This window comes from Mycteria americana, chromosome 4, assembly GCF_035582795.1.
Source record: "Mycteria americana isolate JAX WOST 10 ecotype Jacksonville Zoo and Gardens chromosome 4, USCA_MyAme_1.0, whole genome shotgun sequence".
Lineage (NCBI taxonomy): Eukaryota > Metazoa > Chordata > Aves > Ciconiiformes > Ciconiidae > Mycteria > Mycteria americana.
The window spans coordinates 84944772-84958170 of NC_134368.1; the positions used below are offsets into that span (position 1 = coordinate 84944772).

Here is a 13399-nt window from a genome sequence, read left to right on the forward strand (position 1 = left end):
TTTACCCTACATCTCCACAGAATATGCATTATTTTGTAAAAATGCAGGTCGTGTCAGCACGAAAGGAATCTGCACTATATTGTTATCTTCCCTTCAATAAAGGAATGAATTTCAGTAGTATTCCAGTGACTCAGCTGGTGTTTAACAAATAAAAACAAGTGACAATCAAGGAAGCCACTGGCAGGATGGTTTAGTGGACAACAGGAGCCTGAGTAGTAGGTTTACCTGGATTCAGAACAGATTTCCTGCACTACCTCGAGACCTTGCTTCTATCTGTCTTTATTGTGCTGTTTAGCAGCACTCCATCTGGCTCCAAATGGGCTGCTATGTCTAAAAGGCACAGCACAGTGCTAATGACGTGAGCCTAAGAGCCAGTAGCACAATAAGCAACACGAGAATTAGTAACTCTGCTTCTCAGCAGAACTAATTAGCCCTTGTGGATATTGATGCCACTACATCATTTCCAGGAAAAGCTGTCTGGGGCCAGCCCAGGCATTTCCACCCAGCACTTCACTGCACAGCGTGGACTCTTAACAAGCCAAGCGTGATATCCGAGCTGGCTGCGCGCAGCATCCTGTTCCCAGATTTTATTTCCCATTCCTATAGTTTGGGATTAAGGGTCTACAGTTGTGCAATCTAATTCCCAGATGACTCATCTTCATGCAATGAGACATAAATGTTTTCTTCTAGGGTCTGGGGAGCTGCTGAGAAACACCAGCACAACGGCTCACAGAGCCAACGTTTAGTAAGATTAAATACAATATTTTTTTCTGCTGAATCTTCTTAAGCCAGATCAGAGTCTTCTTAAACCAGATCAGTTCCCCAGCCCAACTTATGTTGTGTCTGCTACTGAACTACTATGATACATAACTGAGAGGGCAGTGAGCAAGGTAAAGATGAACCTGGCACCACCAAAAGAACTGTTCATATAATGACAGCCCCTAACAGGTAACCGCTTGGCAGCGATAACCTACCTACAGAATCTAATTCTGCCCTCAGTTAAAACCGTGTAATGCCACTGAAGACATTCAGGTCACAGCAGCATGAACTGCATGTAGAATTAGTCAACTGCTTTACATAAAATCACAGCAATCAATCTCTTCACAGCTTTGTTTCAATACACTTTCGTTACAAATGCCAACAGTTGGTTTCTGCTTAAGTTTGCATCTGCTTTACAAAAGGCTCCAGCTTTCAAGTCTATGCAGGATCTGCTTTGAGCAGACATCTTAAGATTTTTACTCCATTAACCCACTCAGCATGTAAAACTACAGATCAGAAGATATGCTCCTGCAGTACCAACTCTTCCTAAAGCATTAGGAACTTAAGCTTCTGTAAATGGGTCTTCAAAATTATAATTAAACAAACAAATATGCAAACAAAAAGATGATGCACAACATTTATTGGAAACTTGAGGCTTCCACTTCACAAAATTCCTCTTTTTGATAGGGCATTTCAACGCCTAACTGCAACTCTTAACATGGCTCTCACAATGTTGCTAGTGTATTGCAAAAAATAACTTACTTTTGGCACATCAACTGCCACCTCCCTCATGGCGCTGGGCCTGACATCATTCATCCCCTGCAGGAAGTCATTGAAAGCAATCATCACTGACCCAGCCACCTCGTTGTCTAGTAGGTTAGGTCTTTTCCCCAGTGCTCTCCGCAATGCGTGCAAACCTATTAAAAACAAAAAAACATGGCAATAGGTAGACTTCCTCCTGGTTCTCACAAGCATAAAATGTACAACACACAAAACACACAGCAGCACTGGAAAGGAAATGATGTTCAAAAGAAAGTCTCAATGCCAGGCCTTAACTAGGTCAAAGAATATGCAAGACAATTCTGATGAGAGAGCAAGAAAAAGGGGATTTAATGACCACAGACAGAATATAAACTAAATCTGTTCCAAAAGACAGAATGAAACAGCCTTGCCCCTGCATTCCCATAGATAAAGCTAACAGGGCAAAACCTCCAAATGTCCATACATCGATCTGAACACATTTCTAAACCACAGAGGAAGAGGGATAATGAATATTCAAGGCAAACATTAAATCAGCTCACATAAGACATCTGCAACCTTGTCCATTCCTCTGCTTATTAGGACTGTGTTTTCCAAGCTGCTCTTAAAAACAAATCGATGAGATTTCTTTTACTTTCATAGGAACCCTATTTTGCTATCTAGTAAGATGCCAGATACCTATATTTTTCTTGATATGCAACAAACAGTCCTGCAACACTCAATAGCTCTTTGTTCCCTTCAGCAATCACACTTTTCAAATGCAGGCATAGCTTTGACCTTCTCCTTTGTTTGGCCAAATCACTCACATACAATACCTATAAATCTCAATACTAATTCCTAGCTTCCCCCTATAATTCAGTCCTTCAAAAGCCACACAAGTCCCACCTACTTGCACATCAATATATCAATACTCCTTGGGCAGGACCAACTGGTACCGTCTGCAGCTCCCAGGCATTCCTCAGAGAGCAACTATGGCCCCTGTTGGGTAAGATGCCCAGAAGCATCATGGTTTTCGCACTGTATAATTATGCATTTTAAGGTCTAATATAATTTGGAGTTCTATTGCTTCTACTTCCAACCCTGTTCTGTGAACGGAAACTGTTAAATATGTGATTTAGTATATTATTACATGATGAGTATAATCTTGTATACACACATCCACACACATGCAGATATGCAATATAACCTGTCATGGGTTACAAAAAAAATATGAGGCAGTTAGTACACCAGTTTGCCTTGCATGACCATAAAAAGACAAACATTTGTTAAATCTTTTCTATATTTAACCAAACAAAACATCAATTAGCGCTACATGAAAGGACAATAAAAGGGATAAGCTGTTTCTGAAAATAGACATGGTTTTAACTTTCAGCGGATTGTTGTCTTTTTTCTACAGAGGCACTGGTAGATGCAGACATGCAAAGTTTCTGACAATGACAGGAATTCTGCATTTCCTACAATATATACAACGTGTGAAGAGATATAATATCTCCCCTGTGAAGCAGTACAGCTGGTGTCTCTCCATAAACTGCCAATTATGGCAGAGTCTGAGCACCTGCATTCAATACCCAGGCTCTTAATACAATAATGAAAAAAAAAAAAGTTTGTAATTCAGGTTTCCCCTTGCGCAGAACATCCAGAACTAATAAGATATATAAATAAAAACATTCCATGAGGCCAAGGAGAAAAATGAAAATCTGGTCACCAGAGGACAAGTATAAAATATAACTGACTCATTTTAACAACCCAGACAATTTTCATGTTACTCCTCCCCCCTTCTTCCTTCCTCTGAAACAGTTCATTTTAAGTGAACAAAAAACTTAAGCAAGACAACATAGATTCACCCCCCCAGATTTAAAATTTACATCCAAGCAAATAACAAACTCAACATCTTATTCTAGTGTCATTGTAGCTAACACTTTCGGGGGTGGGAGCAGGTATTGGGGTTGAGTCCTACGTTTTCTTTTTGGTGCAGTCAATTCACATGGCACTCTCACTTCAAAAAAATGAAAGAATAAATAACATAGCATGAAATTAAGTCACAGAGAAAGCAAGTAACCAATAAAGATCTCTGCTCCTTATTTCTGTACATACCTGCTCCATCAGGTACCAGTTTAGCCCCACTGCCCCTTTGATGCATTTTAATCATGTAATGGTTATCTGTTTTTCATGACATGAGGAATTCTTAACAACAAACAAGTTTATTTTAAAAATTGAGAGAGAACAGCACATATAAATGCCCAATGAGAATACCGCTCTTAAGGATTGTTACTGCCAGTGCTACTAGGAGTACGAGTGAAATTTCAGTCCTCAGCAGTGAGTTTGAAATGCAACAGCCTTGATCCAGAACAGGAATAAAGAGGTCACAGCTTTCCAAACAAAGCCTGAATTCATTTCAGTATGTGCACGCACACACCACTGCACAGGTCAGCATTTAATTGAAACAATGTTTTACATTAAAACAATAATAAAAAACAGATTGAAAAAGAAAGCATGATTCTTCCTGTTTCCTCCTGTTATCATAATGATTCTTTCCTGCACTTCAGATTGACCTCTAACCAGAGGTGGGGGGGAAGTCTTATTAACAGGAGAAGGATATAGCCAGTGGCTTGCCGGAGGCAGAAAAACACATCCTTGTCTCGAGACACTGAAAGATGTATTTAATGTAAGGAAATGTAGGGTAGGGCGCAAAACATGCTGCTAAAAGCAACGCAGAGGGCAAAGGAGGTGAAACGCTACAGCAAACCCAAGTTTATCACTACAGAAGTTATAACGCAGATAAACTGAAGATTCAGACATAGTACCTCAGAAAACATCGAGCATCTCAGCTTAGCTGTTGGGTATCTTTAGCATGGGAATGTTTCGGTTTGAGTATACAGCATTGCTGTCACCCGACTCTGAGCACAGCATTTGTTTCAGCCTTGCTTGCTCCTTTTCAGATGCTACTTCATTCTTAAGGATTAATGAATATCAATAGCCTTTTGGCAGCGACTGAGGCTCAGAGGGGCGAGTAGGTTTTCACTGTTTTATTCCAGCAGGAAGGGGAGGAAGGATGCAGACGTAGTTAGCCTGCCGTATGGTTGCTGGGACTGTTTACACAGGCATGGGCTACCTGTTTCTAGTAAAGGGATGCATGACTGGTCCCTAGGACTACCCTATGCAGAGCAGAAACTTAACTCGGAAGGTGGCCTTTGCAATAGTGAACAACACTGATTCTCAGTGGAGTATAAATGGAAAATCCCAGTTAAAAAAAAATTAAAAGAAACAAGCATAATAAGTCATGCATGATTACAAACAATGGAAAATAAACAATTTGTTCCAGTCCAGCAACTGTGTGCTCTACCTCACCAACTCATCCTGTCTGTCTAGAACAGAGGAAACTAAGTGGACAGAGGGGAAAAAAACAGCAGAACGCCCTGTGCTGGTACAGATGATCCTTCTTTGGTACCAGGCTATGCATGAGGTCGATAGCATTGTTTCCCTGTAAGATTTTCTTGCTCATAGCTTGGCTAAGTATTGGCACATTAGATCATAATCACAAATATCTGAGCCTAAAAATAGATGCTACGACACTGCTATATTTGTCAGAGTCTGTGTGTAATTATACACTACTGTAAATAATAGAAAGCATCCACTCAAAATGACAAACATATATACTTTAGGTTTCAAAAACAGAATATACACGAGGAAATTAACTGAACAAAACAAAATTGTTAATCATGCATCTTTCACTGCCCATCAGCTACTGCTTCCACAAATCCATCTTGTCTGGACTTACTCTACCAGAATCCTAATACCAGAATCCTAGTACCAGAATTTGTAAGTAGCTTCAAAGAAATTGTAATCTTCTTGTAAGATTGTTTACAAAAGGAAATATTTCTTCTTTCCCTGCTAATCTGGCATTTCCCTCCCAAATTATTACGGCCAAACCCACAAGACATACCATTTCTCCCTGTGACAGCTGTCAGATCCCACATGATACTCTTCTGCATGGCTGGAAGTGGAATGCTCAACAGTGTATGGAAAGATTTCAGCTTCCTAATGGCACTGGATGGGGCATCTTCCTCTATTTCTAGATCTTTACATACTATGCTTCAAAATTTAACAGCTTTATGCATAGAAAAAGCATTTCATATAACACAATCAATTTTGAACTTTAGAAACCGTAAGAGGAGCATACCTGACTTCACAGGCAATGGGTACAAAAGTTATTCTAGTGTTTAATACATTTGAGATAAAGAGCTCTTCTGCTTTATATTTAACAATTTTTAATCAGCATGGCTTTCTCCTTCATGACAACAATCCCAAAATTATACTAGGAAATCTTTTATAGAACTTCAAGTATCATGTACTACAAATCACATGTATTCTTGAACATATCATAGCCTCATAAACAAAGGGAGTTTATAGCACTTCATTACATCAGGATATTGGATTGTCAAATCCAAGAAAAAAAATAGAGAACATGTACACATGTTGTTTGCAGTTATGCGTAAATACATAGTAACACAGATAAAGCCTGTTTGCCTAGCAGACAGAAGCCTTGCCATCACCTGGTAAGGACCACTGCTCCATAGAGAATGTCCCACAGACACATCCTCACCTCTTCAGTCAATCTTTCATGCTGCGCAGACCCAGCACACGAGCTCTCCTACCCACCACGGTGAGACAGCACTAGGTAGTGACAAGAGCAGCTGCCATGAGCACTGAGGGAGAGCAGGGATGTGTCTAGGCAAAGGCTCTTTTTCCCTTTACTCCCCAGATAAAATAATGGAACAACGGCACCAGGCAAGCACCTGATGTCTGTGGACCACTGGCAAGCTTTCTTCTGACATGGGGGCAGGAACCACTATTCACAATAGCTGAAAAATTCAGATTCCTTCTTCCATTTGCATCCTAAGAAACTTCTATAATCTGGAGGGCATTTTGGTGTGGTTTGAGTTTTTTGTTTTGTTTGGTTGATTTTGGTTTGTCGTCCCCCCCCCAATGTATATAAGTATGGAATCAAACACATCAACAAGGTTACCAATGAATAAAAAAAAATATCCATGGACCAGACTCCTATAAATATATTTAACTTACTTCTTTTTTATTTAATCTGTACATAAAACACATACCTATTTAGAAAAATGTTCAGGAAGCAGAAACCCTTACTTTTGCTCTTGAAACCATATTCTGCAATCTGTCTTTAGCTGCCAGCGCTATATGGGAAAATCCCTGAAGAACTTTCATATACTGTTTGCACAGGAAGGATAATGCCCTTAAATCCCTTGTAACCATAACATTGCAAATTCACTTGGCTAACCTGAGCACTAATCTACTGTAGGGATTATGTACACGATTTATAGTCCTTCGTGAAGAGCTCCGGCATTTGCTGGAACATGTCTATGGAGCTGACTGAAAGTTGCTGAGAGGTATGACAGGGGAGGGAAAGGAAGGAAGGAGGAACTGTATTTTCAAAACTTCTTTCATACAGGAAACAGTTTATTCACAGATCAGGTACACACACATCATTTATCCTAAGACAATGACAATGGAGGGAAATAAGGAATACCAGACTGCCTGTTCCTAGCCTGCTCTCATACGTAATTGTACCTCAGCTAAGGTTAGTCATACGCGTGTTAGAAGAAAAATAAGGACTGCCAGGCTACCAGAATAGCAAAGGCAGAAAGACAGGAAGCAACAGTTAGTGGCTAAATGCCGGTCTAATTGAAATTAGGAAAGTTGTCAAGTCAGAATACAGCTAAAAGTTAAAGTTAGGAGACCTATGAAAACTTTGCCTGAAAATATTTAAGCTCTGTCCCCCAATAGTAACTATTCATTCTACATACAAATGCCTACTGCTAACTGATTTTACTCCTGCAGAACTAACACTGACATACAAATTAAGCTACATTTCACCAGAGGATCTTTTATGATCTTTTATCAATTAAACAAAAGAACTGAGACTGCTTTCAGATCCTAAGCTTGCCATTATATATTCCAGGAAAACCTTTTACCTGGAGCCAGAGAGGGAGTCAGAAAACATTGAACTTTTCTCCTACAGTACCATTTCTACACAAATAGCTTGTCTGAAGTACAGCTGATGCTAGCTTATTCAGAAAAAAAAATCACAGCTATGGAAAACAACATTTTTTACTCAGATACTAAGAACGCTTGCAACTTTGCAATCTGAAGATGAACATCTACTCTAAACGGGTTAGTTCAGATCTTTCTAAAGCCAGCAGAGCAAGATGGAGTGAGACAAATCGTTAACACGGTCAGTCCCTCCCCATGTACTCTGAGGGGAACAAAACTCCTACAGATTTTTAGCACGGGAAGAATTGCACCTCAAATGTATTTGAAACGAGTCTATTACCATTGCTGTTCAAGTTACATTTGAAACCAGACTCAGCACGAAAGCTGGAAGGAAAAAAAATGCATACCAATTGCTTCACACAGATGACACTGTACTTGAGCTCTAGATGTTCCCGCACTATGGTCACTCAAAGAATGTAAGAGCAAGCCAACTGATTAAACAAAACTTGAAGAGAACTAGGGAGAGGAGTGTTAGCCAAAATTCAAAAGATATCTGAATCTAGAAACACAACTGTGTCAAATGAAATTCTGCCTAAAACAAGACAAAGTGGCATAAATGAGTATCAGACACGTCATGAAAAAACGGAACAGAGAACAAAATGAAAAACTATTGCCTTTCCAAAGTTAAAAAAGTTACTAAACGTTTCTTAAAATGTAATATGCCTTTCAAACAAGCAATTTGCCAAAAAGTATGCTTGTATCTTGGAGAAAAAATAGTTTTAGTCCAAACACATAATTCCAATTCATAACTGGAGCCTGCTCCAGAACCAGGAAATAGAATAACTTTCTGCATCACAAGGAACCAAGTCTGAATCACCTGCGATAATTTAATGCCAGGCTACTGGAGGGCTGCAGTGAACATGAACTCTGTTAGTAGGCGAAAAACACTGCGCTGCTTGTGTGCGGGTCAGCAATAACAGTGAACATGGTTATCCTACTTCAGCTGGCAGGAGGTGGAAAATTAGAAAAGACACGATGGGAGAGGACAAAGGAAGTGTGTAAGTCTGCAGAATACCTTTCAGTTAGCAAAACATCAGTTAAAATGAATGACTTTGTGTACAGCATGTTGTACTACCAAGAAGAAAGTCCACAGATTTGCCAAACCCTTCTCAGAGATTAAAGGTCAGGAAGTTGTTTTCAGTGCTTAGATGTGCAAAACCTTTAAAGTTAAGAGAGGGAAGCAAGCAGTTCGGATCATTGTAGAAAAAAACCCCAAACCTATAGGATAATTCAAAAAATAGTGGACTGCAGAGTGTCTTCAAAAATCAGTTTAGTCTTGGTTAAGTAATTTTCATTCATTCAGAGGTGCTATACAGACAGCTGAGGATTTCTTCTGTTGCTACAGGAATAACATTCCCTGGCACACAGCTCTCATCTGGCTTTGCATCCAGGGAGCTGAAGCCCCTGAAGGACGCAAAATCCGATAAGCAGAATAGCGACTAGCACACCACTCCTATCAATGGGACTTAGAGCTGGGTTACTGATGTTGTGTTGATTCCCAGGTCTAGAAAATAAACCGGGACCACACGGAACTGTCTGTTCCCACCACAGCTCGGCCGATGACCCAGCCTAAGACAGTATCCGCCCTAAATTTATTCTGTTCTTAAGCAAAATGGCATAATGCTAAATTTTCAGGATCTGCAAGCTGAGGAATGACGTTCTGACTGCCATTTCACAGCCCACCGGTCTGCACAGGTAGGGCTGCACCAATGCAGGCTACTCTGGCGTCCTGCACCCCCTCACCCTTCAAACCAAACAACTTGTTTTGGGGCTGACCCTCCAACCCATTCAAATGCAGAAGTTTCTATATGCATTGCCACACATGAATAATATCGTTTCTTCTGCACCACTCAAGCTGCAGAAGCAAGAACACGGTGTCTATCTGCCGTGAAGGTTAATTTAAAATATTAATGACAGTTATTGATCAACTCTTCTGAAAATATTCTTTATTTCCCGCTTATATAAATATCAGCAGACAGAATAGGATGTGCTTTAAACAGAGTATTAAGTACTGAACCCACAACTGTGTATATGAAGTCAGCAATCCCATCGTCCAATTAACAGCAAGCCAGTTTCAGATAAAAAACACACTTAACATTAGTTATGATGAAAACCAAAAGTTCACATGCCCTGACCGCAGTAAGTGCAATGTTCTCCATACAAAAACAAAAATCAAGTACCATTACAAAACAAACAAAAAAAAAAGCCAAAGATTTTATATAAGAAAAAATAACCTCAAAAAGCCACATAATGTGCACCAGCATCACTTCAGAGAGGCAAACAGAGCAAGGCTTTTTCTCTCTGGATACAAAGACAGTCGCAATAATGAAACATCTGTGCACTCAGCGTATGCAAAGACGCAGGGAAAAAAGAGATTCAGAAATTTTGCAATCACATCAGAATGACACCGAACCAAAGTAACAGGGTGAGAATCTAACCCTATGCAGCTAAAATAACACAATTTTTGTGGAATCTTAGGAAAGTAGTTGAACCATTTTAAATGTCTAAGACAGCAATTCTAAAACCAATTCTGACTTTGTCTTTGCCCCACAAGATGTTGGGGGGAGGAAATCCTAAGAAAGAGGGCAAGGGATCCCACAGACAAGAATAACGTCAACACACCCCACCCAGTCTCAAGTATGTTCCTTCAAGCTGCTCAGCAGCATCCAGATGTAGCCACTTCTGCACGAAAGCCTTTTCTGAGTTAGTGCTCTAAGAAACAATCAAAAAGCATATGTTACAGTTCGAGTCCAAAAAAGCCACATTGCTTTGTAATGTGTGCGTGCAAGCAAGAACGCATTTGTTCATAACCTGTTAAGATGGCAAACTAGGTCAATTGCTTTGGTTTAAAAACAGCTTCTGCATTAAGGACCCAAATTTAAAATTACAGAACACAGCACTAACTTAAAATTCACGAACGCTGAAGATGGGGATTGGATTTTCTTGCTCTTCTTACACTGTAAATTAGCATGATGGAACACAGTGTCAGAAGACTCAATTGTTCCAGTCCAAAAATTAATTTGTAGCTTTACTTCTGTATCGTGTCTGGACTTTTCAGTGCATTTCAAAATCCAGTGTTCTGCCATTTCTGCAAAAATCTCTCAATTTCATAAGAATACATTTTTTTTGTATTGACCATCTGACTTTACATGTTATTAATATTCAAAAAAACCCCACATTTTCTACATGACCTTTTTATAAAAAGGCAAGTGGCCTTTCCCACCTCATTTTGAATGTCCCATGGGAACCAGTATTCAGTTAGAGAATGCAATAGCAGATCGTTTGCAAAAGCACAGTTTCAATCTTTTTCCATGCTACAAAAACAAACAAACAAAAAAACAAACGACATAGACATGGTATTTTCAGTCACTTTCCATAAGGGAATAAAGTAACTATAGCATGTCAAGCAGTGCTTTCCCTTTAAAATCTGTAACTGCAATCAGTTAATTTGAAAACAAACCAAAAAACACCCTGCAAAACAAACAATCCCATTGCCTTGGTCATCAACTGCCTTTGTCAAAATCTACACTTTCAATAGTGTCTCAGCCCACATTCCTACATTTAGGATTATAATCCAAGAAAAGTATTTACATTTGTTGTACACCCCCAGCAGAACTCAGGTCCAAATCACGCTGGGAAAGGTTCAGACTGAACCTTTATGGCTTAAAGAAAGGATAGATATTCTTGATGCTCTAACACTAGGCTATTTCATCAAGACCGTGACTGCACTGAAATGAAGAGCTTGGATTTGAGATACAAGGCTGAGAAGCCACATATTGAACGCAGCGTTTGTCTAATTGAAAGACCAGTCAGAGGCTGGTCCTCAGGGTGCACAGAGACTCACTGTTAATCACATTAGCCCAAACAGCTCACGTTTCCTGCAGGTGGCCAGGCTACCAAAACGGCAGAAGCTGGGAAGAAAAAAAACCCGATACATCTAACAAAGAGACATTCCTGGGTTTCAGGGGAATTTACTTCCCCATCAATTACAGGGAAAAACAAAACACCTAGGAGCCAACCCTTCAACTGCCTAATTTTTTTTTATTTTTCTTTTTAATGCAAGTGGATTGCAGAAACTCTTTTTTGGGTCGTAAAAGATATAGCAGGAAGTTTCTCAGCTCTAACAAAAGCCAAGTACAGTACCCCCGTAAAGAACTTCTACTTTTACAGATCTAATATCTACATATAATCAATATACAGAGCTATCAATTAAACAGCATAAAGACTCTCCATCCTAGCTGTATTATTCATCAGAACGCAGGGGTAATAAAAGGGCCAAATGAATACCATAGACAGTAAGATCTCCAAACAACAGGACTCTTAAAATTATGAACATAAGACAACAGACCATCTCATATGTCTATGCAAGTAGCTTCACAGATTTGGCAGAGCAATGCTGATTCGTACTGGTCAAAGATGTAGCTCTATTTCTTATTTCTGTAACATTTTTTGTAACAGCCAGCTCAAGCCAGTGAACCGTTATAATCCTAAAGGCTAAGCAAGGCGATACCTTTAACTGTATTACAATCAGGCAATTTAAAAAAAAAAAACTTTGATGCAAACCAAAAGTGATTAGGGCTTCTTTCACGAAGTCTCAAAGGTTCAGTGGTTGCAATGCAGCATCCTCACTGGAACCAAATAGATGTTATTGCAAGACAGACCACTATTTAAACAAAGACATTTGTTCTTCCTCTCCTCACGATGCTATCTTATCACAGTCCAAGTGTTTTATATCAGCACACTGAAATTATGTGTAATGAACAAGGATGTTCAAGATAAATTCTAAGAGTTACAAAGCAAATACTTCCTTTCTCTGTAAACAATATGACTGAACCCACTTCTTGAAGAAATCAAGCTATATTTATATTCACCCTCTTGAAATGCTACAGGCAGCCATAGAAGGATAAGTTTATAATAAATTGCTATATTTGGAAACCTTTGTTGCTAAGCATCTTCTAACATTCAGTACAGTTTATACCATTCATGTCCCTGCTACATAATTAACATTTCATATGTTTTTCAAAGAAAAAAAAATGCAGTGCTTATCTTTGTTGTTAAAGTAAAACCATTGTAATTTTTTAGGGAATTAATAAAAGACTGTGTGGCCAATTAATTAAAGCAGAAGCAACAAGATCTCAGGGGCATACAAACACTGACATTATATGCAAGGATATGGCAGAGTCTGTCTTCTAGACACTGCCTCTGCTTGAGATAAAACAATTCAGGAGGTAGCTGTTCACACTAAAAGGTAGTCTACTAAATAATTCAGGACACAGTAGACCTCTCCCAGTCTTAAGAATATGACCCTCTCAGCTGCACATGTAAGCAAGCCCTTTTCTTGTCAAGAATTCTGTGCATGTGAATCCCTCAGAGGGTACTCAAGTCCTCAAGAGTCTACCACGAGGAGCCCGTTGCAAGCTGATGTCCACAGGATGTGCTCCAGTGCCCATCAAGGTATTTGCAGGTTTTCCACGCTATGCTGTTAACCTATACGAAAGCATGCAGTTAATTGTGGAAATCACAAGCATATTGCTAGGCAGTACAGAATCACAGCAAATCCCAGTTTCTCCAATGTAGTCACTACAGATAACGTAACCTGGAACAGAGATGAAGTGCGCTAACTCTGAAAGCATTGCATCTAAGCTAGTGATACTTGCCGTGTTAGAAATACCAGTTTTAGTTTTAATTTTCCTGGAATGGCCATAGTTATTTGTAAAACAGACAAATAACACTTGCTCAACATGTGAGGGGGGATACAAGTACTCTGCACAACAATTACGGCTGAGATAGATACACATACAGA

The 13399-nt window shown here is 39.4% G+C and overlaps 1 protein-coding gene across 1 annotated transcript in view; it reads right to left on the reverse strand.

Annotated features, from left to right (window-relative positions):
• AFG2A (AAA ATPase AFG2A) overlaps positions 1–13399 on the reverse strand; it is a 232896-nt gene that overhangs the window by 203007 nt on the left and 16490 nt on the right. The window contains 1 exon segment of the mRNA XM_075501145.1: positions 1522–1676. Coding sequence (XP_075357260.1) covers positions 1522–1676 — 155 coding nt within the window.